Genomic DNA, 27,748 nt, shown 5'->3' on the forward strand with positions numbered 1-27,748 from the left:
ATCTTTTTTTAGGAATTAAACATATCATAGCTTTTACAAAGGAGACAGAAGTGGAGTTTGAAGTTGTGAAGTAAAGTAGTATGAAGAGTTTGGTGAAGAGGAGTTTAGCAAAGTGGAGATAAAATTCGACAGTGAAGCATTCTGGACCTGGTGCTTTGCCTTTAGGTGGGGACTGTAAGACCGTGTAAAGTTCTGCCATTTGAATTATGAGTGATCAGCCTCTAGATTCAAGGTTAGATAAATAATTATAGAGGGAGTCTTCTGAAGGTGTGCGTTCTGGAGTATATAGGTCCCTATGATAAGAAGCAAAGCATGTCGCAACATCTACATACCAGAACAGCTTTACCCCATTGTTGTCAATGAGGGATTTTATAGTTGTCTTTTTCCTTTCCGCATTTTAAATAACGAGCGAAAAGTGATTCAGCTGTTATTACCGCTGTATTATTTGGCATTAACTTTAAGAAGTGTACCGCAAACTTGTTGGGTTGTATACTTATTGAATTCTAACTTAACTGTGATCAAGGCATCAAGATCTGGTTTTATGGGTATAGTAATTATGTTCAAGGAACTTTATGCATGCGAGTAGAGCAGCAGATATTTGTTTCACAGACTTTCTTTTTGAATGGACATAACCTATGATAAATCCTCTAGAGGCTGCCTTAAAGGCATTCCAAACAGAGTTAAATTGTGATTTATCATTGTCATTGAATCGGAAGTATTTCTCAATGAAAGCAGTATAGGAGGCAAGGAAAGAGGCATCTGAGAGTAAGTAATTATTGAACCTCCAAGAGGATGCGTTAGATCTACGAGCTAGGATGCCGAAGTCAGCTAGCACTGGCGCATGGTCCAATATTAAAATAGAACCACTCTCAGAAGTGACCATGTGTTGCAATAAATCTTTACTAAGGAAAATATAATCAAGTCTAGATTGAGAGTGGTGAGTGGGGAAGTAAAAGGAGTACTCCAAGAGGTCAGGATTGTATAGTCGCTAGGAATCTGATAGAGAGTGTTGAGTAATTAGATTTTTGAAAGCCTTGCGGGATGCAAGGGGAACTAAACGTGAGGTGGAATGTCTGTCCAAAAAAGAATCAAGGACTTGATTACAGACACCTCCCAGTATTCAATCATCCGAGGCCTGTTCGAATATAGTGTGTGAAAGGTTCTGCCAAAAAGTGGGACCTGGATGGGTTGGGCGTAGAAAGTGAGGATTGTAAGAGTGGTATTATCAATTGTGAATGTGACTAGTATCCAATGACCCCCTGTGTCTTGATGTTGTGGTGATTTTAAGAAATTTATGAGCAAAATGAATGACCCCATTTTCAGGTCGCGCCTAGAGCCAACGCGCATACGCTGCTCTGCAAAACTTGTTGTAGTGGAGTATGGTATAGAAGTTCCTCCCCCACTCTCTGCCCACATTTGTAATTGGCTTATGTCATTGTCCTTCGTAAATGCAGGATTCTGATTGGTAAATCGGCTTGTTAGTCCATCCTTAGTACCACCTTGTCTTTATTTTTAAGCTCCCATGGCGACCTGCCCTTTTACTTTGGTTGTTACACGGTTCGTGTTATTTAGTCTGTAAGTACTACTTTCTTTATTGAGTTTCTCTTACTGCAGGCAGCACTTGGACGCCCACTTTCAATAACAACACAGGCGCCTGCTTTGAATAACAACACTGGGTGCCCGCTTTCACTTTAACACGGGCGTCCGGTATTATCTCAATCTCCCACCCACCCCATCCCTGATTAATCTCCCTCCGTCGCCCTTGTGTCTGTTTCTCCCCCCCCTCTCACCAACCAGACCTAAAGCCCCGCCACCTACACAACACCGTCTACACTGCACATATCCAAGCTTGCCTTGGTTAGGGTCACTCTTCAGTTTTCAAATGTATCTATTGTTAAAATCAAGGCTTCCCTTACAATATTTGTACAGTGTCGAAACTGATGCCGAATCTTCGGGCTTGGCTCAATAAAACAGCAAAAACAAGTTTCGACGACTAAAGAAGCCATTGCACCAGCGTAAACTCATCAGTTCCATGCCATTTTTCAGTCCTTAAATATGACTGGCGGATATAGTTGGTCCCAAGACCTACTCGCCTTCAGAAGACTCCTCAAGATCTGGCTCTTCGAGCAGTAGCGGCACCCCCCTCCCCTCAGCGCCTTGAGACCCTCACGGGTAAGTAGCGCGCTTTACAAGTACTCTGATTGATTGATTGGTCAATAATTCAAACCCTAATAAATTAAAATGTACCATTCCAATTCTTTGAACATGGACAGGAAGTTTCTGGAGAATAGCGGTTAACATTTTAAATGAACAACTGTACACATTATCAAGTGCAACTGCTCGCAAAAAAATAGCTCAATAAAATGTTTTAAACATAAACATTTATTGAAGCACTACTTTTTTATTTAACATTATCAATTTCTTCAGTTTAACCAACTTTTCAGTTGTGTAACCTTTTTCCATGAGACACAAAATGCACACTCAAACATGAGCGCCAGTGCAGTTTTCTATGTCAACGCAGACGTCTATAGCATCAACACAGTAACAACAAACAAAGAGACGGATAAGATGGCTGCTGTACGTGTCCCTCTAGCACTCTTTTTTTTTTTCTTGGCTGTTGTTTGATGATTAGGGCAGACTCACCCTCTACCTCGGAAGACTTCAACTCGGTGTTGGGCGACTCCTTCTCCTGCCATGGTACCTGCCAGCTGACCTACTCACTACACACTTCTCCACAGGTGAGCTGTAAACTCTACTAATCTACTCCTATGGTACGTCATGATGACACCCAACCCTTAACTAGATGTGTCGTCCTCACTACCACTACCCCGCCCCCCTCCCCAGGCAAGACACTAGAGTACCGCCCAACATAATTTGAGGCATTCTGCAAACATTGTGCAGACAAAACAGCTGGTACAAATATTATTTTTGATCCTGGGGTGTGGCATTGGTGTGCTCCATCATTCAGGAAAGCGCAACAGAATGCGGTTTCCAAGTCACTCACTTGCAGACATTTAACTGTGTTCATGTTAGAGACCTAGGTGAATCTCTAAGCTTGCGCTCATCTAGGGACTATCACCCTCTTTGGAATCACTTTACCCTCCCAAAGTTCCAAACATTTTCCACTGACTGGAGTGGGGGACATCCGCGTTCTAAATCTTTTGCACTCTCTAAACAAGCATTTGCAATGCAATAGGTCTCGCATTTGCGCGAGTTAGAGCGATTGGCATTGTAAATGACAATGTGATTTATTTATGTGTTGATTTTTAAAACATATATAGGATAGTAGGATCTGCGTCAATGGGAGCCCCCATTTCTTGCCTGGCGCTAAGCTGTATTTGACTAGTCTGACTAGGATCCTGCTAATCAGGATCCAGTCTATCTGCTTTCTCCCTAAGTTGTTATGTTCACTATTTAGGTACATCCCATATTGGATACTGTGGTACCCTTATAGGTCCGTATTATATGGTTAATTAAGATCGGCCACTCTGCGACATTTAGTTACCCCTAGATTTAAGCGAGCTCGCCTAGGGGGTAAATCCCTGGTGGTGAGGGCTGCCCAGCTGTGGAATAATCTTCCCGACCCCCTAAGATACACAACCAACCTTACATATTTCAAAAAAAATCTGAAAACTCACCTTTTCGGACAAACCTGGTAGACCATCTGCTTCTATTCTCAGCTGTAATTCAGAATCCTTCCCCGCGCCAGGACAGTCTCGACTAGCAGTGCGCGTTATAAATATCCCTATAACATAACATAACATAACATAACCATGTACCCAGGGCATAGGTACCCCAGAGGTCTCCCATGGGCTTAAGCATGCATTATGCCACCCTTGGGAAACCATTCAAAATGGACCGACAGGCCTGCCATTGCAGCCTGTGTAAGCTGGTGCATGCACCACTTACTAAAGATATAGGTTTCCCATATCTAGGGTCACTGCACTTAAAACCTATTAGCCACCCCTATAGCAGGCCTTTGCGATCCTGAAGTCAGGGTGCTTGGTTCTAAGTGCCCCTGCATGAGCAGGACACCCCTGCAGGCTACAGAGTCCATTCTCCCGGGTTGTCAGTGAAGGCAGTCATATACTATATAGAGGGGCACCACATAATTACGTGATGACCATTTTGACACTGGTTGCTTCGAATCCTATCATGTTTGGTATCAAACAAGTTGGAATCGGCCACACCGCATCATGTGCATTGTGGCCGGCATCTTTTGGTGAGCTGCTTGAGTTTCTCTTGCGATTCCAGTGCCTCCGGCCTGTGGCTTCACTTGAGGGTCACACTTGTTTCTTTTGGTCTGCCCTGATTGCTCGGGCCTGCCCTGACTTCCCCGCTTTTGGTGAGTCCCCTGGACCTTGTTGGTCCCGACTTTGCTCCTTCTTCACTTTCTGCGTTGGTTGCATTTGTCTAGGCTTGTTGGTGCTCCAGCCAGACACCGACCCCTCAGCACTCAACATCCTTCGTGGGACAGCTTGCGCACGGCTCCTGGTTCTCCTCTGCATCGCCTGGTCTTTACAGGTGCAGAGTCAAGGCCACCGTCACCCATCCTGCAACACACTACATCGGAGGGCATTCGTCTTCCAAGTCTCCTGGTCACTCCTGAGTGACATATGCTCGGTGCCCTCTGCTTTCAAGTACCTCTCATCTAGAATCCACCTTCAGATTCCACCGGACAACTTCTCATTCTGCAACAGCGGCATCTTTTTAAAGTCCTCCATTGGGTTCAACAGCGGTTTCCCACACCACTTCACACGTATGCACCCGGCTTCCCTGGTATAGGCATGTGGGTACTAGGGTATCCACGGGTGAGGTGGGGTGGCTCTCCAATCTTCTGTCTTCTGCTGGGTTTCTTCAGGGTCCTCTGGGAAGGGTCATTAATCTTTAAAAATCCAACCGCGACTTACACGTAGAGTTGTACGGAGCACTCGGTCATGTTTCCACACAGCACACGCTCTCCATGGGGTCCAGATCTATTCACCTTGGGTGGTTCCTTGGGTCCCCAGCACTTCTACCTTCTATCGACTCTGTCTTGATGCGAGTTGTGGTTCTTGTACCACTTTCTTATTATATGGTTTGGTCCCCCAGGGTCCACCCTGTATTTCATGCTATTTACTGTGTTCCTTTGCTAAAGTATTGTGTGCATTATATTTATCCCCATGTAGGAGATATTTGAACGTACTAGAGAGTATTATATAATAAATACATATTTTTATAAATACTTGGTGTGGTTCTTTTAACTTAATCTATACTATAAGATTGCATTCTGTTAAAACAAGCTGCTTTAAACTCCTTCTGGACTAATCCTGAAGGCTGATCTCCACAGCTACCACTTAGAGAGCTTTCTAAGGTTGTCTAAATCACCATAAGGGTTGTCGAGACTGGTGCAAGGTGCCCACTTACATAAGTAGACATCATATACCAGGCCAGCTTCTCACAACATAAATAAAAGGCATTGTCATTTACAATGCCAATAGCTTGAACTCTCGCAAATGCGAGACCTATTGCATTGCAAATGCTTGTTGTTTGTGGTACAGGGGGAGAGAAAAAGATTTCACCAACCCATTGTTTTTAAGATTAGCAACCTCCAATTCATTAAGATCCGTCTCTTGTAACAGAGCTGTATGACATTTCAGTTGAGCTAAGTGAGATAAAACACGCTGACGTTTGATGGGGGTTTTGAGCCTCTTGATATTCCACCTATCGGTTTTAAGTTGCATTGCAATGAAAATTACCAATCAAGGGATTGGGGGAGATAGAGGTTGATGTTAGGTTCACCCTCCTAACTGAATGAAGTTTCACAACATCTGGAATACCAGAATAAAAACCTAACCGTGGGGAAGAACAGGGTTTTCACTGAACATGTATGAAAATCTTCTTTCCAGAAAGAAAAATGATTTTCTAGAGTCCCCTCACCCAGCAGGGTGTCCCCTAGGTGGCACGCTTCATCATTGGGGTCCTCTCAATTTGCTGCGGATTGAGGTGGATGTGACTTGCGGAACTACGTAGGAGCACTAAGTTGTGGAAAATGTGTAGTGCAGTGAAAGTGGAGTGGAAAAACAAAAAGTTAAAAATACCTAATTAGTGGGCTAATATTATATTCCTGCCCCTACTTAGTATGACTAAAATCAGGGGTTAATGATAGGGAAAGTGAAACTATAATGAGTATAGAGTCCCTAGTATTGGGTCGACATGTTTCGAGCTGTCCCCTCAAAGCTCTTCTTCAGGACCACACGAGGATCAGCCCTCTGTGGCCCACTCCTAAGCAAACCTATCATTAGGAATTAATGAGTGCGCAGAACACAAAGTGGAGTTGCAGAATTGGAACAACTAGCTGACTTTTTGCATTTTGTGAGTTATTCCCATATAAGGCCAGAGAGGCAGAGTAGTGAGAAAGAAGAAAAAAACACTAGCGAGTTGCTTAAAAGTGGTCTGAAGTAGAGAGGCAATAGTTAGTGTCAATGAGATTGGTAAAAAAACAGGTGCTTCCTCACTCTGAAAGGTAGAGCCTTCAGTCAAGAATGTCACATGTAAGAAAACTGGAATGGGCGCATTGAGCAGTTTTGCTGCTGTAAATGTTGCCCTTCAAGCGCATGGGTTATACTGTGCCGTCCCAGCCTGACAGCTCAGAGCCCGAGGGTATAGGGCTGGGGTGATTGCAGGCTGCAGAATCAAATGACCTCAGGCGTGCTGGAAATGTCGGCCGCAGGAATGCAGCCATGTCCGTGGTGAACCGGAGTCGCTGCAATTGTAAAATGTGGCCATGTGTGTGGAGATGCCGCCTTCTGACGTCGGATTCTGAGTGCAGATGAAGAGATGGCAGGCCCGGTCCCCGCTTCTACCTGTATTTTGTACGCTTTTGTAACATGCACACGTCACTTTTCCTCTTGTAACGTATTGTTTGCTACCTCTTGGATTTTGTTTGGTTTTGATACATGCACAATCGCCACCATTGCCTCATGTTACATAACATTTGTTCTTGTGTTTTGAGTGTCTGCCATTTATTGCAGTATTATACTTGTACTTTGTACGCTTTTGTAACATGCACACTTCACTTTTTCCTCTTGTAATGTACCGTTTGCTACCTCTTGTATTTTGTTTGCTTTTAATGCATGCACAATTGCCACCATTGCCTCATGTTACATAACATTTGTTCTTGTGTTTTGAGTGTCTGCCATTTATTGCAGTATTATACCTCTACTTGTACTTTGTACGCTTTTGTAACATGCACACTTCACTTTTTCCTCTTGTAATGTATCGTTTGCTACCTCTTGTATTTTGTTTGCTCTTTATACATACACAATTGTCACTATTGCCTCATGTAACGTAATATTTGCTCTTGTAACATGCTCACTTGTAATGTTCTCCTCATGTATCATTACTGTTCCTATTGTGAAGTGCTCTGACAGCTTCTGGTAAAGTCTGTGCTATATAAAAACTCAAAAATAAAATTAATTAAAAAAGGCCAAGGAGCAGTGGCCATCTTGTGTGGCGTCCAGCCCGACCCCGTCAAGATAGGTGCCTCAATAAATTGTAGTGACACGCACTACTACGGCTAGATATACATCTTCCCGGAGTAGCAACGCTAATAGACTTTATGGGCTTGGACACAATCAAGGAGTCTAAATAAAATTAACCAAGTTGCCACTTACCCACAAAAAGATATCCCCTGTCTAATAAAATCAATTGAAATACTTGCACCAAATACACTACACAAAGGAAAGGTTGTGGCTTATAAGAAGGGCTTTAAATCAGATGAAAAAAGTAAGAGGGGCCTGAAAGTGCTGGGGCCTATATAATTAAGTCCATTAGACCATCTTCAGGACAACTGGCGGTAAAACGTCCCTGGACGTTTTACCACCAGTTGTTCTGTTCCCGATCACGCGAACAACTTTTGCCAGACTAGATCGCGGCAAGGAAAACGAGACTAACTGGTGTATATCTTGCAAAAAAACAATTGTCCTGAAGATGGCCTAATGGACTGACGCCGCACAGACCGAAACGTCGACAGTTCCGTCAACTCTAAGAAAAATCTTCAGTCTTTTAGCAATATTTATTTATTTTGAGTTAATATTTGCTTATTTCTTTCCAGGGGCTGATGAAGGTTATGTCATATATGTGTAAATTTATTTGTACATTTGTCCATAACATTTTTTGCTGATATTTTTTTGCTGATATTTGTTTTATTTAAATGTACCCTTCTCAAGTTTAATGCATTTAAATCAGATACATTAATTTGATATAAATAGGACTCTCCGTGTGCTTTGCTTGTTTTTTCTATGAAAATTGCATCCATTGTAGTTGTCCTGTTGGACACTTTAGAGTCTAATTAGATGTGACTGACTCAAAACTACTTGAAACAAAGAATACTTAATTTAGGGGAAATCCCTTGTAGACAGTTCTTATTTTGAATTCTTCCTGAATTGAGGCAGTGACTGGGATTTCCTGAGGTGGAGAGGTTGGAGAAGGATCTTTCTCCAGCTGTGGTCTTGTGGATAGAGTGGACGGTGACCAGGGCGGAGCGGTTGTCTCTGGTAGGGTGCGGGGAATGTGGGGCAGTGGTTAAGGTACCCACGTGCCGCATTGTGAAGGACTTTGTAGGCGTGTGTGAGGAGCTTGAAGGTGATTCTATTGTTGACTCAGAGCCAGTGGAGGTCTCTCAGGTGGCCGGGGATGTGGCTGAGGAGGGGGATGTTGAAGATGAGTCTGGCGGAGGCGTTCTGAATGTTCTGCAGTTTCTTGAGGATTTCTGGGTGATGCCAGCGTAGAGTGCGTTGCCGTATTCGAGTCTGTTGCTGATGAGTGCGTGGGTGACCGTCTTACTGGACTCGGTGGTAATGCACTTGAAGATCTTTCGGAGCATGCATAATGGGTAGAAGCAGGATGATGAGACTGTGTTGATCTAGTGGTTCATGGTGAGCCAGGAGTCCAGGATTATGCTGAGGTTTTGTGCATGGGTGTCGTGGGGGATCCAAGTGCTACGGGCCACCAGGAGTCATCGCAGGTGAGGGGGCAGAGCACAGGATAAGGACTTCGGTCCTCTCTGAGGTAGGCTCGATGATACTGTTCTTCATCCAGGGGGTGACAGCCTTCATCCCGTTGTGGAAGTTGATCTTGGTGACTGTGGGTTCATGGGTGAGGGAGCGAATCAGCTGGGTGTTGTCAGCGTAGGAGACGATGTTGAGTCTGTGGTTCCTGACGATGGCTGCAAGTGGGGCCATGTAGCTGTTGAAGAGAGTGGGGCTCAGGGAGGAGCCATGAGGCACCCCACAGCTGATCTCTGTGGATTCTGAGTGGAACAGTGCTAGTCTGACTCTCTGTGTTTGGCCGGTGAGGAAGGAGCTGATCCATTGCAGGGCTTTGTCGCTGATGCCGGCATTGTGGCGTCTTGTGCATACCGTGCAGTTTTGCCTCAGTCAAGGAGGGTGTGGACGTCGTCTGTGGCGGCAAGGAGGGCGGTCTTTTGCAGTGGTTGCTTCAGAGGCCGTATTGGGAGAGGTCCAGGATGTGGTTCGTTTCGGTGAACTCAGAAAGTTGGGTGTTGATGGCCTTCTCGATGACCTTGTAAGGGAACAGAAACAGAAAGATGGGTCTGAAGTTCTCGAGGTCCATTGGGTCGGTAGAGGGTTTCTTCAGCAAGTAGTTGATCTCTGTGTGTTTCCAGTTTTCCGGGAAGGTGGCGGAGAGGATGGGGCCGTTGATGTTGTGGCAGAGTTCGGGGGTGATGGAGATGCCGGCTCTGTTGAACGTGTGGTGCGGGCAGGGGTCCGAGGGTGCTCTGGAGTGGATGCTCTTCATGATCTTGAAGGTGTCGTCAACAGTGAGGGGGGTCCAGATGAGAAGAGTCTGCTGGGGTCCGGTGTCGTTGGGTGCAGTGGTTGCGGGTAGGCTGGGAGGGGTCTTGTGTATCGAGGCTGTCTTATATCTCCTTAATCATGCGGTGGAAGAAGGTGCCGAGGTTGTTGCAGAGTTCTTGGGAGGTTGGGATGTCTGCTGCGTCTGTACTGGGTTTCTTTCACCATGGCGAAAAGTTCTTTGCTATTGAGTATGTTGCCGATGGCGATGTTGAAATCGACTCGCGTAATTTCCATGCCTGGATGGATCAAATTGTTTTAGACCATTCTGATCCCAAAGTCCATCAGGCAAAATGCCATAACAGAAAACCCAACGCACCTTGGTTTACCCAGATTTTAACCGATAGTCATCTCCTATGCCGTAAATTAGAAAGAGGCTGGAGAAAATCTTATGATGAGAGTGCAAGAGCACTTTACGTCCAACAGAGGAAGCTATATCACTCTCACATAAAAGCAGCAAAAAGGGAATACTTTACTAAGGCCATAAATGAAGCCCAACAAAAACAAAAAACTGTTTTCACAATTGTTAAGTCTTTTACCCACCCCAAAGCCCTCACGCCTGAAATTCCACCGTCTGAATCTCTGTGCAACCAAATAGCAGACTTCTTTGTGGATAAAATTGTCATCATCCAGAAAGACTTTCCCTCTCCCCCTATCAATTCTTATGAGGTAATGGATAACTACCCCCGCTATGCAGTTTTAAGCCCGTTTCCCTCCAACAAACTAGTAAGGCAATGTTGGCATGTAAATCAGGAGCTCCCACTGATTCCTGCCCTCCTGGTATTCTTCATCACCTTATCGAGGCAGTAAATCCTTGTATTAATTCAATCATCAATGAATCCCTCGAGCAAGGGATAGTGCCCAACGACTGGAAGAAGGCTATTGTGAAGCCCCTGATGAAGAAGCTGAACAAATCTCCCACTGACCTCACGAACATGCGCCCCATTTCATTACTGCCTGTCCTTGGCAAGATCACGGAACAGTTAGTATATGAACAATTAAAAATATTTGTAGAGACTCATAACATCCTGCACCCTCAACAGTCAGGGTTTCGCCCCGGTCATTCCACAGAAACAGCCTTGATAGAACTATCTGATTCCATCAAGTTCCTGCAGGATGAAGGAAGGCAAGCCGTCCTCATCCTGCTCGATTTAACAGCAGCTTTCGACACTATCTCTCATACTATTCTGATTAATAGAATGCGAGAGATTTGCGTGACTGATACAGCTCTGTCATGGGTTAAATCTTTCCTGTTCAACAGGTCCCAGACTGTATCTCTGGGTCCCTATCTATCTAGCGAAAAACCCACTACATCAGGAGTTCCTCAAGGGTCCATATTAAGCCCCCTTTTCTTTAACATCTATATGGCCCCCCTCCTCGCTCTGATAGAATCCCATGGGATCCTCGTCACGTCATATGCTGACGACACACAACTCGTCGTCACCATTGATAAAAAGTATTCGGACGCAGCTTTGCGTTTCCGGACCTGTCTTTCTGATATTTTTCTATGGTTGAACACAAATCACTTGAGGTGTAACAGTGCAAAGACTGAAATCATACCGTTGGGAAAAAATCTATCCTTCTGCCCGAAGGACTGGTGGCCCATAGGATCAGAGGCCCCACCTAGTGCAGCATCTTCCGCGCGGAACCTGGGTGTGCAATTTGATTCTTCCCTTTCCTTCGACGATCATGTCAGGATCACTGCTGGTCGATGCTTCGGACTTATCAAATCATTAAAGAAATTCTTTGACTTCCTCCACATTGCAGCTAGAAAATCAGTCGCGGTAGCTTTGATCCTTTCCCGACTTGATTACTGCAATGGCCTAATGGTGGGAGTGAAAAAGTCCACCCTGAGGAAGCTTCAGAGTATACAACACGCAGCCGCCAGATTGGTCCTGAAACTCCCCAGAAGGTCATCTGCCTCAGCTGCATTAAATTCTCTACACTGGCTGCCACTCCATAAAAGAATTCTTTTTAAACTTTTACTTACCGTTTTTAAAGCTCTGAAGGGCACAGGGCCCCAGTACCTTCGAAAACGCTTCACCTTTTACAACCCCTCACGATGTCTGAGATCCTCTGGAACAAATCTTATAATGATTCCCAGGTTCAAGTATAAGACTAGGGGTGGGAAAACCTTTACCTTTTTGGCAGCAAGGGCATGGAACAACTTACCCGTGAATCTTAGACTAACTGAAAAAGAGAGTAAATTCAGAAAACTCCTTAAGACTTGGGTATATCAGCAACCTGACAACTCTGTATTGGCAGCTATTTAGTTCCAGACCCTCACCACTTATCATCGATCACTTATCTTCTTCATGCTTGCACAGCGCCAAGATGCTCCTCCCGGAGCGATAGTTCGCGCTTTATAAAAACCCATAAATATCAAATATCAAATATGTTGAGCTGCTTTCTTTGTTGTTCTAATGAGGTGTGGTGTGCGGTGACAGCAGTTTTGAAGGCCAAGTGGTCTTCCGGGGTGTCGTGCTGCTCCGCCATCTCTTCTCGAGCCGTCAGGACTCATGAAGGGCGGGAGGGAACCAGCTGGCTTTCTTGGAGTGTTGAGTGACATGGATTACCTTTACGTTTTTCAGGTCTCACCAAGGCATCGCTTTCGTGGTCTCTTTGAGACATGCTGTATTCAGGTATGGACTTGAAGCTCCACCCATTTTCCATCCAGCTTTTTAATTGGCTCCTCTTACTGTCCTTTGTAAATGGTGGCTTTTTATTTGTGAATAGGCTTAGTGGTCTCTGCTTAGTACTGCCTTTTCTCCATTTGTAACCTCCAATGAGGACTTCCCCTGTTACATGTGTTGTTACCCCTTATGTTTCATTTACAGTCTGTGAGCACTATTTTGTTCATGACCTCCTAGCTGCTGTTGCAGGAGGCAGGATAAGCTCTCCCGCTTTGGCTTACACTCTGCACACGGCAGCGAGGCACGCCTTTATCTTTAACAATGGCGGACGAGACTTTCTTTTTTTAGGCACGGCTCCCCAAACTCTATTTTTTCAATATTCTATGCTTTTAGTAGGCAGCCTGCTGTGCTGCTTATAAAAAGTTTACAATATTGAAAAAATAGACTTTGAGGAGCTGCGTCTTTCTACTCATCCGAGCAGCTCATCAAACTATATGCGATTGGTCTCGCATTTGTTGGAGTTAGAGTTATTTGCATTATAAATGCTAATGTTTTTTACCTAGCCATGTTGCAGTACCATATGGCCCATGGGACCTCTATTGGCCAAATATGGCACTGCACCCTGCAACATGGCTAGGTAAAAAAACATTGGCACTTTAAAATGCCAATAACTCCAACTCTAACGAAGGCGAGACCTATTGCATTTGCAATGCCTGTATAAATTTATTGTATAGAAATCGATCAGTGTTTTCGCATGAGAAGTAAATGACCAGACTTCATGGCCCAAAAAGGAGCCGTTTCAATGTCCCTTTTAAGTTACTACCGGGTTTGAGACCCAGAGGGGCCCGAGCCACTTAAAGCTCTGCGACTCCCACCCACACTATTTGAGACATAACGAAGAAAAGAGGGACATCTCCCATCCAGTTTAGGACGTCCGTGTTTTGCAGCCACAGTGGACCAATGTGCAAGTTGGGCCTGTGGCTCAGTGGTCTAATGTGTCCATTATATGAGCCTATGTTTAATCTCATGGTCACAGGTTCAAATCCCAGTGGGTCCACTCAGCCTTTCATCCTTCTGAGGTCAATAAAATGCGTACCCTTGAGCTGGGTAACAATAAATATCTGTTAATCAGCGCCAAGATGCCCACGAGTGGGTGTGTGCGTTACAAATACAATGTTGTGTCCTATGGGAGATTGGACTCTCCTGCTATCCCTTGTTCATCAATGGGCTTTTAATTGTACTTGGCTTTAACTTAACTCTAATAAATATAGAAAACCCATCATTGGTTTAGTCCTGGTGACCCTCAAGGGATATTGACTCAGGCGTTGAAAATTAAACTGGCTCTCAATCGCTGTAGACAGATGTATGGATATCATGCCTGTCGCTGTCCCCAAAATGTGACAGAATCCAGGAGACACGGAATGATTACTAGTACGAAGGGTCCAAGACCACGCCATAGGTCGCGTCACCAGATACTGATCTTGGTGTTTAAATGTTGGGATAAACCATCAAGCTGGGGGTGTAGTGTGGTGTAGTGCGGAATGTCAAACGACGTGACATTTTTACCTCAATGGGATTCATCCTTATGTGTGTTGTTCCTCTGTGTAATAAAAATGCAAATAAAATCTGCTATCAAAATTGCTGAGTGGTGATTGGCTAGAGCTGGCCTTCATTGTCCTGCCACAGATGTGAATAGACCTAAGTAACCACAGCAGATCCAGCTGAAGGTGCCTCCTGGACGCTCTGGCTTTCTGCCCTGTGGGAAATCCAGTAAACTTTGTCACAAGAAGGTACTGCCATCCCTTTGTCCCAGCCGGGACTGGTGGACTAATGCATCCACCATAGGGGCCTATGATCATCCTCATGGTCACAGTTTCAAATCCCGGCGGGTCCACTCAGCCTTTCATCCATCTAAGGTCGATAAAATGAGTACGATTGAGTTGGGTAACAATGAACATCTGTTATTCAGCGCCAAGAGACCTCAGGGTGAACGTGCGCTTCACAAATACACATGTTATGTTATGTTAGTAGGAGAGATGGTTTGGTTAACGTAGGGTTGGTTAGTGCTTGGTTAGAGCTCGTTCTGTGGGGCAGAATGTCACTTGCTAGGAACTCTGGGAGATTTGGCTTACCAAGACAAGGGCGTGAAACGCATCTCATTAATGGGAAAGTGTGAGGACTTTGGCGATGTGTTTATGATTGGTTTAGGGGTCCTACCAATTACACTCTAGAATTTCTCTTTAGCAACTATTTTTCACTCTACTGGAACTTCAGGAGCTGAGAAGAGGAGATACAAAACGGTGATGGATGGAATACTTGAATTAATCTCAACTACTGGTAATTACTCGGGCCGCATCCCAATCCAGGCCACCTCAGTTTGGACCCAGCTAAATGCAAATCCATCTCCATCCTGCTCCAGTGGGAACAGTCCAGCCTGAATAGCCAGGCCAGGTCCTCCCTGAAACAGAACACAAGCAACCAAGGATCGGTTTCGCCTTAGCTATGGGGTCATCAGTCGGGTTCAGCTTGGTTCCAGTGCTATAGTGAGCCCGGGACTCCTATCTGGGAAAAAGGAGATCTCTAATTCCTCTGGCCTAGGTGGAATCCTGCTCAAGGAAAAAACTCAGAGCTGTTCCTAACTCTGTCATGAACGTCTGTGCCCTACAAATCTTGCTATATGAACTAAGAGTTTGCGTTCCCTGAAAAGGCCCTCAAGGTCATCCTAACCTTGATCTATTGGAATGATTGCTTCTTTACTGGGAATAGTTGCTAGTTAGCTGGAAATTGCTGCTGGTGTCCTGGGAAACTTGCCTCCTTTAAGAGCTAAGAGATGGGAGCTGCCATGCTAGATGAGGCTGCTCGACCAGTTTCAGAATTCCCAGATAACTGATGTGCTGCTAGGAAGACCATGAATGTTATTTTCTATTGATTTGTATAGCGTACTATTTACCTGAGAGGGTATCCAGGCACTTGAGCAGCTGTGTAGGGTTGTGTTCCCCGAGGTGCTTATACAAAGAGCCCGGTCTTACGCTTCTTGTCGAACTCAAGAAGTGCGGCGGAGGCTCTGATGTGTTGAGGGAGGTCGCTCCATGTCTTGAGTGCGATGTAGGAGAATGAGCGACCTCCAGTTTTGCTTTTACGGATGCAGAGAATGAGTGACAGGAAGGCAGAGCGTAGGTGTTTGGTGGGTTGATGAAAGTGTATACGGCTGTTCAGGTATTCTAGTCCTGTGTAGGGCAGGGATTTGTATGTGTGCTTGAGAAGTTTGAATTGGCTGCGATTGCAAATGGGGAGCCAGTGAAGCTTCCTGAGTTGCGGTGTGATATGTGTGCATCATGGGAGGTCAAGTATAAGTCTTGCAGTTGTGTTCTGGAGTCTGTGTAGGAGTTGTTTGGAGATTCCAGTGTAGAGAGTGTTGCCGTACTCCAGTCTACTGGTGATGGGTGCTTGTGTGACAGTCTGTCTGGTGTTCTGACGTAACCATTTGAAGATCTTGTGCATCATGCGTAGGCTATGGAAGCAGGAGGTGCACACTGCGTTGACGAGCTGTCATGCTGAGCTTGTTGCCTAGGAAGAGCTCTAAATTTCTGCGTGCTCTGTGGGTGTTGGTCCCATCTCCGACAGTCACCAGGTGGAGGTCCATGGGGAGGTCTTGTTGCCAAAGACCAGTACTTCGTCTTGTCTGAGTTGAGCTGCACCTTGTTGGTTTGCATCCAGTCTATTACAATGCTCATGCAGTTAGTGAAGCTGGTTCTGGCTGTGTTATTTTTTTCCAGCAAGTTTTATATGGTTTAATAGCCTTGTGCAATATAGACCTTGTCATCTGTGGTGAAAATGTATTGTTTCAAAATAAACAAAAACCTTCTTCAGCCATGTATACATTTAGTAACAAGAAACCTAGCTGATAAGCAAAACCTTAACAATAACTGATAAAACAAACAGAGACGGACTACACCCTTAAAGGAAGAGCCTTAGAAGTTGCAAACCAATACTAAAGAGAAGGTTCTCCTCAAAGTTTGTGCATGTGCTCTGTTGGATTTTTCATGTTAGGTGTTATTGGCTGTGGTTGTTTTGTCCATCTCGGAGAGGATGAGTTGGGTGTCATGGCATAGGAGATGACAGGGATGTCTTGTGATTGGATGATGTTGACACGCTGTGTCATATATATGTTGAAAAGGGAGGGGGGCTGAGGAACGATCCCTGTGATACTCCCTATATCAATTTATTGGTATCTGACGTGAAGTGTGGCAGCCTGACCCTTTGGAAGGGAGGAAAGAACAGATCCATTTGAGAGTGGATCCTTGTACGCCAATCTCATGGAGTCTTCTGCATAGGGTGTTGTGGGAGACAGTGTCGAAGGTCACAGACAGGTCGAGCAGGATGAGGGCCGCTGTTTCTCCTTGGTCCAAGATTATTCAAATGTCATTGGTGGCCGTGATGAGTGCTTTTTTGCTGCTGTGGTTCTTTATGAATCCTGATTGAGTGTTGTCTAGAAGATGGTGAGGTTCGAGGTGGGTTGTGAGTTGCTTGTTGATGGCCTTCTCAATCACTTTTCTGGATAGGGAAACAAGGAGCTGGGTCAGAAGTTGCTCAGTTGATTTGGTTCAGCTGTGGGCTTCTTGAGGAGCGTGTAGATTTCTGCAAGTTTCCATTTATCCGGGAAAGTAACAAAATGAAGGAGATGTTGATGATGTGGTCAGGGTGGTGCTGATTGGTGATGTTCCCAGGTTGTAGATGTGTTGGGGGCATGGGTCAGTTGGGGCCCCTGAGTGGATGGTCCACATGATAGCTGATGTGTCATTTCTGGTGAGGGTTGTCCATTCGGTCAGGTGGCCATCTAGACTGGTGGTGGTTAGGTTAGCAAAGAGTTCTCTGTGGTTGGTGTGCAAAGTTGCTGTAGATGTTAGCGATCTTGCAGTGGAAGAAGTTGTATAGGTGGTCGCGGAGTTGCTGGGAGGCAGCGATGTTAGTGGCAGTGGATGAGAGCGAGCTGAAATCCTTAACGATCCATACGATCTCCTTGCAGCAGTTGGAGTTTCCTTCGATGCAGTTCCCCAGTGCTTTTTCTTGGATGAAGACCCGCAGAAATGATTGGAGAGAGCAACTACTCCTTTCTCGAGGACCTATGTTACTGTCAGGATTCAGGGCAAACTAAGGCCGCGAAGCATGCTCAGGGAATTGATTAAAGGCAACAGGTCAGTGGAAACTCACGAGAACGGGAATACTAGGTATTCAGGACTGGCGGGGGTTTTCAGTGAGTCCCCATCATCGGAGCCAAGATTGGTAACAAAATGTTAATTGGAAGGAGAATATTACAAAACAGCATAAAGTGGAGTCGCCCGATGGAGCTAGTCTAGAATACTTTGAAGTGATTGCTGAAGTCCATCCTACACACTCAAAAGCCAGCAACATTTCCAAGTGAGGCAGCCTCGAGCACCCCGCCTTCCCCAGCCCTACCAGCCTCTGTGAGCATCTTTGACTTGAGGTTTGTTCGTGAGTACTCCTGGTGGGGTAACAACCTTTACAACGCAGTCATTACAACGCACTACCTTTACAACACTGTCATTACGTCGCAACATCCTTTACATCGCATGCCATTACAGCGCGGCCATTACAACACATGTCACTACAACACATACTATTACAACGCACACCATTACAACGCATAGCTTTTATTCCTACACTATTCAATACTTACCCTACTATTGCACTCACTGGAGTGGGAATAGTCATTTTAACCCTAAACTATCCAACACTTACCCTTCAGTTCCACTCTCTGGAGTGGGAATAGTAATTTTTACCCCTTCACTATCCAACACTTACCCTACTATTACCCCCCGAAATTATGCGATGTAATGGTATGCGTTGTAATGGTATGCGTTATAATGGCATGCGCTGTAAAAACATTCATTGTAATGGATATTGTAATGTAAAAATTGCGTTGTAACGTCATACATTCCTCCCGGGTGTTCCTGCCCTCTAGTGGGCACCTTTTGACAAAAAGGCTCTTGATTATTGTTTTTGAAACCAGGATTATTTTTTGTCTTTTGCCTCCAGTGGAAATTTTTGTTTACTTTTTACATCTTATCTGATGTTTTACTTTTTTCATTTTCCTGAGATTTTGCCCAATGCTCTGTTACATTTTTTTTATATTTCTTTCCGCATATCTGATAGAAGCAGCAGCCACAGAATGATGATCTTGCCGTGTCAGCACTGTGAGAGAGGTCTTGTGCTGTGGGTTTGTGGCATGTGCTGTCTCTGTGTCGGATGAGTGACAGTGCGTGACAGTGTCACGCCGGGCACTCTTGCATCACGCCCATGTCCGCCTCCTGCTGATCACAGTGTCACGCCGGGCACTCTTGCATCACGCTCATGTCCGTCTACTGCTGATCACAGTGTCACGCCGGGCACTCTTGCGTCACGCCCAGGTCCACCTCCTGCTGATCAGGCCTGCTCCCCCAGCCAGGCTGTGCACTTGGCACTGTGGTTGCTGCCTCTGCTTCCCACACTCCACTCATGACTCATCACTGCTCTCAGTGGCCTGCGGTGTTATTTTTACCGCCACTTCCTGTTCTCCCACGATACACAAAACCCTGTACTTTCCCCAGAATGCAGCCTGTTCGCAAAACAAATAAGTCATGAGCTATGTAGTGAGGTCATAGAGCGTGCCTGGCAGGGCTGCAAGTTATAGTTAGCTCAGTACACTGTAACTGATTCATTTCAATATTTTTTTAAATTTTAAATATCAAACTTTACCTTATTTCACCACCTAACTATAACCTCTCTTTAGCGTGTGTTTTTTCAGTGAATTTTGATCGTTTATTAATATTAGCAGATATATTATTATCATGCCTAATTAAAACGTCACTTTAGCCTATGCTTTTTCCAAAAGGTATAGAGGGCGAGCAAAATAGAGTGAAATCCTCCAGCTGTCGATTCCTGGGCTCTGGGTGTCCTGCCCTTGCAGGGCGGTGTCTTTGTCATTGGTGACACTGGCATCAGCCCAAAGGCCTGCCCTACTCTGCACTGAGTTCCTTTAACACATTCCAGGGCTTCTTTTATGCTGATCAAACCTTGTTAGCCATCAGCCCTTCTTGCTTCAGGTCTCCCTCCCTGTCACATTATTTAAAGCTGTTTTTTGACACCAGTAGTTGCTTTGTCAACAGGTCTCATGATGCACCTTGACTCGCTAATGTCCTGAGTATTTCCAAACAGACCAGTGCTTATGGGATGCTGGTTGGACTGGAGCTAAATCTTTCACCTCTCAGGCATGCCTGGCTCCCTAGTAACTTTCTTTAAGCAGAAGGGGGGCTAGGAACCCACTGTCTCACACCCCAGCACAGTTCGTCCCTTTGCATTATGGTAAATGCAGTACACAATTAGTGCTAACTTCAATATTAACTCTAGATTTTCACCAACGTTGTTGCAGACAGTGCTGTACATCTCTAGACACATATTTTTGGGATTTCATCTTTCATCAGTAGAGTTAAAAAAAAACTATTTTATCTACGGTTGTTGGAAATGTTGCCAAAGTCTTCACAGGTCCCAGTGCCACTCACAGGCACACAGGTGTGTCTCCAAAGCTCGTCAGCTTGCCGGCTCACGGGAGCCTTTTCAACATAAAGGGGGTTGGGAGCACACTGCCTCACACCCAGCACAGTGCGCCCCTTTGCATTATGGTAAATGCGGTACATAATTAGCGCTTCAATATTGACTGTAGGTTTTCACCAAAGTTGGTGCAGACGGTGCTGTCCATCTCTAGACACGTGTTTCTGGATTTCATTCTTCATCAGCAGAGATCAAAAAACAACTTCATCTGGGGTTGCTTGAAATGCTGCCAACGCCTTCACGGGTCTCAGTATCACTCACAGGCACACAGGTGCGTCTCCAAAGCTGCATTTACCACAATGCAAAGGGGCGAACGGTGCTGGGAAGTGAGGCAGGGTGTGCTCTTAACCCCCTTCAACTTCCTCTAAGCAATGGCCTCAGGTGCTTCACCTCCCCGTGTACACTTCTGTACCTTGATTTGCAAAGGACGTACTTTTCCCCCTGGTTATGGTTCATTCAGCACTCCTTCCCCACCTGCAGCACTCCCTCCCAACCTGCAGCACTCCCTCCCAACCTGCAGCACCCCCTCCCAACCTGCAGCACTCCCTCCCCATCCCCACCTGCAGCACCCCCTCCTCACCTGCAGCACTCCCTCCTCACCTGCAGCATTCCCTCCCCCTCCCCACCTGCAGCACCCTTCCCCACCTGCAGCACCCCCACCCAACCTGCAGCACTCCCTCCTCACCTGCAGCATTCCCTCCCCATCCCCACCTGCAGCACCCCCTCCCAACCTGCAGCACTCCCTCCCCCTCCCAACCTGCAGCACTCCCACCCAACCTGCAGCACTCCCTCCCCATCCCCACCTGCAGCACCCCCTCCCAACCTGCAGCACTCCCACCCAACCTGCAGCACTCCCACCCAACCTGCAGCACTCCCTCCTCACCTGCAGCATTCCCTCCCCCTCCCCACCTGCAGCACCCCTTCCCCACCTGCAGCACCCCCTCCCCCACCCAACCTGCACCACTCCCTCCTCACCTGCAGCATTCCCTCCCCATCCGCACCTGCAGCACCCCCTCCCAACCTGCAGCACTCCCTCCCCCTCCCAACCTGCAGCACTCCCTCCCCCTCCCAACCTGCAGCACTCCCACCCAACCTGCAGCACTCCCTCCTCACCTGCAGCATTCCCTCCCCCTCCCCACCTGCAGCACCCCCTCCCAACCTGCAGCACTCTCCCACTGCCAATTACAACCTATTTACAGCAGGTGGTAAAAGTCAGCATAAAAAGACCTGTTATTTGGATGCAAAAAGGAATGACATGCAGAAACGAAGCCAGTATTCCTGGATCCGCGTGTTATTCCACATTCCGTATGGAATTTATTTATTTATTTATGTATATGCTTGTATAGCGCTACACTCGACTCCCGAAGGAGTATCTCTGCGCGAAGTACACCTAGCAGGCAAAAGAGACAGTGCTTCCAAGATCTTGAGAGGAGAGAGACGCTGGATTAGAACAAAAAGGTCTTCAGCAATTTCTTGAAGGCTAAATGATTAGTGCATAGTCTGAGGGTAGGTGGAAGTTTATTCCAGAGACTGGGACCCAGGAATGAGAGAGCTCTACCGCCCAGTCTTGCCCTTCTGATAGACGAACCTGTAAAAGACCTTGATTGCTGGAGCGGAGGGTGCGTACAGGATTATAAGGGACAAACTTCTCAGTCAGGTACAGGGGACCTGAACCATGGATACTCTTCTGAATAATGCAACAGGTTTTAAATTTTACCCGTTGTCGGATCGGTAGCCAATGAAGCTTTTCCAGGAGAGGGCGGGAGGGAGTTCTGGGCGGGGCATTAAGAACTAGCCTTGCAGCGGTGTTCTGAACCACCTGGTATCTACTTAGCAAGTTGTCATTTGCTGATATTAACAGCCCATTGCAGTAGTCCAGGCGGCTAAGCACTAAAGCCTGGACAAGAGTCTTTCTAAAAACGTCTGGCAATAGAGGAATACCTTGTAGTGCTTGTAATTTGTTGCCGGGATACTGTGCCGAATCCAAGATTACAGCCCCCCCCCCTCCAGTATCACTACAACAAATAACCAGCAACTCTTAATGAAGCCTTCACTGGCTATTTTACTATTTTTGGATTATGGTAATTTGTCGCAAAACTTTTCTCAAATTTGTTTAGTATGTTGATGCCTCTTTTTAAAAAAATGAGATAGCGATAGTAATAATTTTAACAATAAAACCAATAATAACAATGGCAATAACAACAATAATGAAAACACAAGGTAACATTAACAGCAATAATAACAAAGTTGCAATAAATTGAATCTTGGATCTTTACTCCTAGGTTTTTCGGCTATGCATATGTCATAGCACCCGTTAGTTGACCCCAATGGATGACGAGCAGGATGAGGTGGGGCTTCCCTTTCATTTCCGCTGTTTGTCGGTATCCGCGTCGGCTGCTGGGGTCCCCAAGACGCGCTGCAGATCCTTCTCTGGCCTGTCAAAGACTCCTACCTCAATGCCTCAACACACCAGATCAGGCTGGCTCACCGCCTCCACCTCGGAGGCAAACCTCCTCTACTCCATCAACTCCAAGGATGCCCCCCGGACCCTGAAGAGGTAAGAGACAGTGGGGTTAGAAAGAGACCCCTTCCCTATGTGTTGACCTGCTTGGAATTCCAAATCAGAGACATTAGGTCTAAAAATATGGAACAGTTCACAAATGTGCTTACCATGTCATTGTGCAGGGGCCATGTTCAAGTTATAGATGTATGTGTAAATGTATGTTCTATTTTTTTGGCTCTTAGAAAAAAGGCAGCAGAGCACTGTACAGGGGTAAAGGTAGGGATACCGTCTCGTAATGATTGAAGAGGTCGCTGGGTTCTGGGATCAGAAGCAGATAAGGTGGGGATACCGTCTCGTAATGATTGAAGAGGTCGCTGGGTTCTGGGAACAGACGCAGATAAAGGTAGGGATACCGTCTCGTAATGATTGAAGAGGTCGCTGGGTTCTGGGATCAGAAGCAGATAAAGGTGGGGATACCGTCTCATAGTGGTTGAAGAGGTCGCTGGGTTCTGCGATCAGAAGCAGATAAAGGTACTGATACCGTCTCATAGTGGTTGAAGAGGTAGCTGGGGTCTGGTAACAGAAGCAGATAAAGGTGGGGATACCGTCTCATAGTGGTTGAAGAGGTCGCTGGGTACTGCGATCAGAAGCAGATAAAGGTGGGAATACCAACTCATAGTGGTTGAAGAGGTGGCTGGGTTCTGGGATCAGAAGCAGATAAAGGTGGGTATACCGTCTCATAGTGGTTGAAGAGGTGGCTGGGTTCTGGGATCAGAAGCAGATAAAGGTAGGGATACCGTCTCATAGTGGTTGAAGAGGTGGCTGGGTTCTGGGATCAGAAGCAGATAAAGGTGGGGATACCGTCTCATAGTGGTTAAAGAGGTCGCTGGGTTCTGGGATCAGAAGCAGATAAAGGTGGGGATACCGTCTCATAGTGGTTGAAGAGGTCGCTGGGTTCTGGGAACAGAAGCAGATAAAGGTAGGGATACCGTCTCATAGTGGTTGAAGAGGTCGCTGGGTTCTGGGATCAGAAGCAGATAAAGGTAGGGATACCGTCTCATAGTGGTTGAAGAGGTAGCTGGGTTCTGGGATCAGAAGCAGATAAAGGTAGGGATACCGTCTCATAGTGGTTGAAGAGGTCGCTGGGTTCTGGGATCAGAAGCAGATAAAGGTAGGGATACCGTCTCATAGTGGTTGAAGAGGTAGCTGGGTTCTGGGATCAGAAGCGGTAGCTGGGTTCTGGGATCAGAAGCAGATAAAGGTAGGGATACCGTCTCATAGTGGTTGAACAGGTCGCTGGGTTCTGGGAACAGAATCAGGTAAAGGTAGGGATACCGTCTCATAGTGGTTGAAGAGGTCGCTGGGTTCTGGGATCAGAAGCAGATAAAGGTGGGATACCGTCTCATAGTGGTTGAAGAGGTCGCTGGGTTCTGGGATCAGAAGCAGATAAAGGTAGGGATACCGTCTCATAGTGGTTGAAGAGGTAGCTGGGTTCTGCGATCAGAAGCAGATAAAGGGGGGATACCGTCTTATAGTGGTTGAAGAGGTCGCTGGGTTCTGGGATCAGAAGCAGATAAAGGTAGGGATACCGTCTCATAGTGGTTGAAGAGGAAGCTGGGTTCTGCGATCAGAAGCAGATAAAGGTAGGGATACCGTCTCATAGTGGTTGAAGAGGTCGCTGGGTTCTGGGATCATAAGCAGATAAAGGTGGGGATACCGTCTCATAGTAGTTGAAGAGGTCGCTGGGTTCTGGGATCAGAAGCAGATAAAGGTAGGGATACCGTCTCATGGTGGTTGAAGAGGTCGCTGGGTTCTGCGATCAGAAGCAGAGAAAGGTGGGGATACCGTCTCATAGTGGTTGAAGAGGTAGCTGGGTTCTGGGATCAGAAGCAGATAAAGGTGGGGATACCGTCTCATAGTGGTTGACGAGGTCGCTGGGTTCTGGGATCAGAAGCAGATAAAGGTTGGGATACCATCTCATAGTGGTTGAAGAGGTCGCTGGGTTCTGGGATCATAAGCAGATAAAGGTGGGGATACCGTCTCATAGTGGTTGAAGAGGTCGCTGGGTTCTGGGATATAGAAGCAGATAAAGGTAGGGATACCGTCTCATAGTAGTTGAAGAGGTCGCTGGGTTCTGGGATCAGAAGCAGATAAAGGTAGGAGTACCGTCTCATAGGGGTTGAAGAGGTCGCTGGGTTCTGGGATCAGAAGCAGATAAAGGTGGGGATACCGTCTCGTAATGATTGAAGAGGTCGCTGGGTTCTGGGAACAGACGCAGATAAAGGTAGGGATACCGTCTTGTAATGATTGAAGAGGTCGCTGGGTTCTGGGATCAGAAGCAGATAAAGGTGGGGATACCGTCTCATAGTGGTTGAAGAGGTCGCTGGGTTCTGGGATCAGAAGCAGATAAAGGTGGGGATACCGTCTCATAGTGGTTGAAGAGGTAGCTGGGTTCTGGGAACAGAAGCAGATAAAGGTAGGGATACCGTCTCATAGTGGTTGAAGAGGTAGCTGGGTTCTGGGATCAGAAGCAGATAAAGGTGGGGATACCGTCTCATAGTGGTTGAAGAGGTAGCTGGGTTCTGGGAACAGAAGCAGATAAAGGTGGGGATACCGTCTCATAGTGGTTGAAGAGGTAGCTGGGTTCTGCGATCAGAAGCAGATAAAGGTAGGGATACCGTCTCATAGTGGTTGAAGAGGTAGCTGGGTTCTGCGATCAGAAGCAGATAAAGGTGGGGATACCGTCTCATAGTGGTTGAAGAGGTCGCTGGGTTCTGGGAACAGAAGCAGATAAAGGTAGGGATACCGTCTAGTAATGATTGAAGAGGTAGCTGGGTTCTGGTAACAGAAGCAGATAAAGTTAGGGATACCGTCTCATAGTGGTTGAAGAGGTAGCCGGGTTCTGCGATCAGAAGCAGATAAAGGTAGGGATACCGTCTAGCAATGATTGCGGAGGTCGCTGGTTTCTGGGATCAGAAGCAGATAAAGGTAGGGATACCGTCTCATAGTGGTGGAAGAGGTAGCTGAGTTCTGGGAACAGAAGCAGATAAAGGTAGGGATACCGTCTCATAGTGGTTGAAGAGGTAGCTGGGTTCTGGGAACAGAAGCAGATAAAGGTAGGGATACTGTCTCATAGTGGTTGAAGAGGTCGCTGGGTTCTGCGATCAGAAGCAGATAAAGGTGGGGATACCGTCTCATAGTGGTTGAAGAGGTCGCTGGGTTCTGGGAACAGAAGCAGATAAAGGTAGGGATACCGTCTAGTAATGATTGAAGAGGTAGCTGGGTTCTGGTAACAGAAGCAGATAAAGTTAGGGATACCGTCCCATAGTGGTTGAAGAGGTAACCGGGTTCTGCGATCAGAAGCAGATAAAGGTAGGGATACCGTCTAGCAATGATTGCGGAGGTCGCTGGTTTCTGGGATCAGAAGCAGATAAAGGTAGGGATACCGTCTCATAGTGGTTGAAGAGGTAGCTGGGTTCTAGGAACAGAAGCAGATAAAGGTAGGGATCCCGTCTCATAGTGGTTGAAGAGGTGGCTGGGTTCTGCAATCAGAAGCAGATAAAGGTGGGGATACCGTCTCATAGTGGTTGAAGAGGTCGCTGGGTTCTGGGATCAGAAGCAGATAAAGGTGGGTATACCGCCTCATAGTGGTTGAAGAGGTCGCTGGGTTCTGGGATCAGAAGCAGATAAAGGTGGGGATACCGCCTCATAGTGGTTGAAGAGGTAGCTGGGTTCTGGGATCAGAAGCAGATAAAGGTGGGTATACCGCCTCATAGTGGTTGAAGAGGTAGCTGAGTTCTGGGATCAGAAGCAGATAAAGGTGGGTATACCGCCTCATAGTGGTTGAAGAGGTGGCTGGGTTCTGGGAACAGAAGCAGATTGTTTCTGCATCCTGATATAGGGTTCTTCAAGCTGGTGCGTCTTCATCCTTTCTACATTGGAGTAGGGTTGGGTCGGGCCTGATGGAGACTGGGGTGTTGGTCCAGGTCCTGGGTTCATATATGGAGAAGGCCTGCTGCCTTGCTTTTTGATGTATGTATGACTTGGTGTGGTATCTAGGACTGGCTTTCTAGTCTTTCTCGGTGTAATGCTCCAGCGGTCTTATTTAATGGAATTTATGTCTGGGGTTGTGGGATTGCGCTGCTTTAACCTGGTATGAAGGTTCCATCTTGTGCTGATTGCTGCAACCCGTTGGACGATGGCTGGAGCTTTTCAAAATAAACCCAACCCAGCAACCTATCAAGTAGTGTTTTTTCCCCCTTGAAGCCACAGTACTAAGGGCCTGATTTAGATCTCAGTGGATGGGTTATTCTGTCACAACGGTGATGGATATCTATTTTGACGAAATATAAATCCCATTATATCCTATGGGATTATATTTCAGCGGACAGGATATCTATCACCGTTGTGACGGACTAACCTGTCTGCTAATATCTAAATCAGGCTCCTTGTTGACTAGGTTGTCAACAAGAATGCCGTTCAAACCTAAATGCAGAAAAGAAAACTTCTTTGTTGGTCCACTGTCTGGGGGCCGGAGAGGCTAGAGGTGTTTGAAAAGTTGCCAGATTTATCAGATGAAGATACTAATGTCAAAGCACGCTTGAATGAATTTGATATTGCTATCAAAAGTTAGATATGCGTTATTTGCCAAAGATATCTGCTGTCCTTGAATAATACCATTTTGGCACGAGGGTCTAGAACAAGATTAAACAGTTGATGAATACACAACGATCTGGGCAAACGAGCATCCTCGTGCGAATCTGGCTGTAATACTGATAAAAGGAGACCTACAATTAGACAAGAGCTCTGACTCGAGAAAGGTCCTAAAATGGGAGTGAAACAAGTTGAACACTCTATAGCTTGTGTAGGGGCATTACGTAAAGGTGAAACCACCTCCACTAAGATTTAAGTCTTAAATCCAACAATTTACTTTAGAGGGACTTTCTTCCATTGTGGCAACTCTGGTCATATGGCCAACAACAAAGACTATCCCATCCTGAAATCTATCTGTAAAGCGTGCTCGAAGAGAGGCCATTTCGCAAAGTGTTGTAGGAGTGTAAAATCTTGTGACTAAGTTAACAAGATACTTTCTAATTTGGATGATGTGGTATTACAAGTCATTGATGAGGTTAACAGCATGCATCATG

At 46.2% G+C, this 27,748-nt stretch overlaps 1 protein-coding gene across 3 annotated transcripts in view; it reads left to right on the top strand.

The window, feature by feature from the left end:
• LOC144752216 (arf-GAP with Rho-GAP domain, ANK repeat and PH domain-containing protein 1-like) overlaps positions 1-27,748 on the top strand; it is a 309,705-nt gene that overhangs the window by 14,455 nt on the left and 267,502 nt on the right. For 2 of the 3 annotated variants that reach the window (XR_013594053.1, XM_078640182.1), the window contains exon 2: positions 22,381-22,655. Coding sequence is in view for 2 of the 3 variants with exons in the window: in XM_078640182.1 (XP_078496308.1) it covers positions 22,426-22,655 (230 nt within the window). In the remaining variant the exon portion in view is untranslated. Of the gene's footprint in view, positions 1-12,448; positions 12,500-22,380; positions 22,656-27,748 lie in introns of all 3 variants that reach the window. The other variant, XM_078640183.1, reaches the window with a different exon arrangement.

This window comes from Lissotriton helveticus, chromosome 4_2, assembly GCF_964261635.1.
Source record: "Lissotriton helveticus chromosome 4_2, aLisHel1.1, whole genome shotgun sequence".
NCBI classification, from domain to species: domain Eukaryota; kingdom Metazoa; phylum Chordata; class Amphibia; order Caudata; family Salamandridae; genus Lissotriton; species Lissotriton helveticus.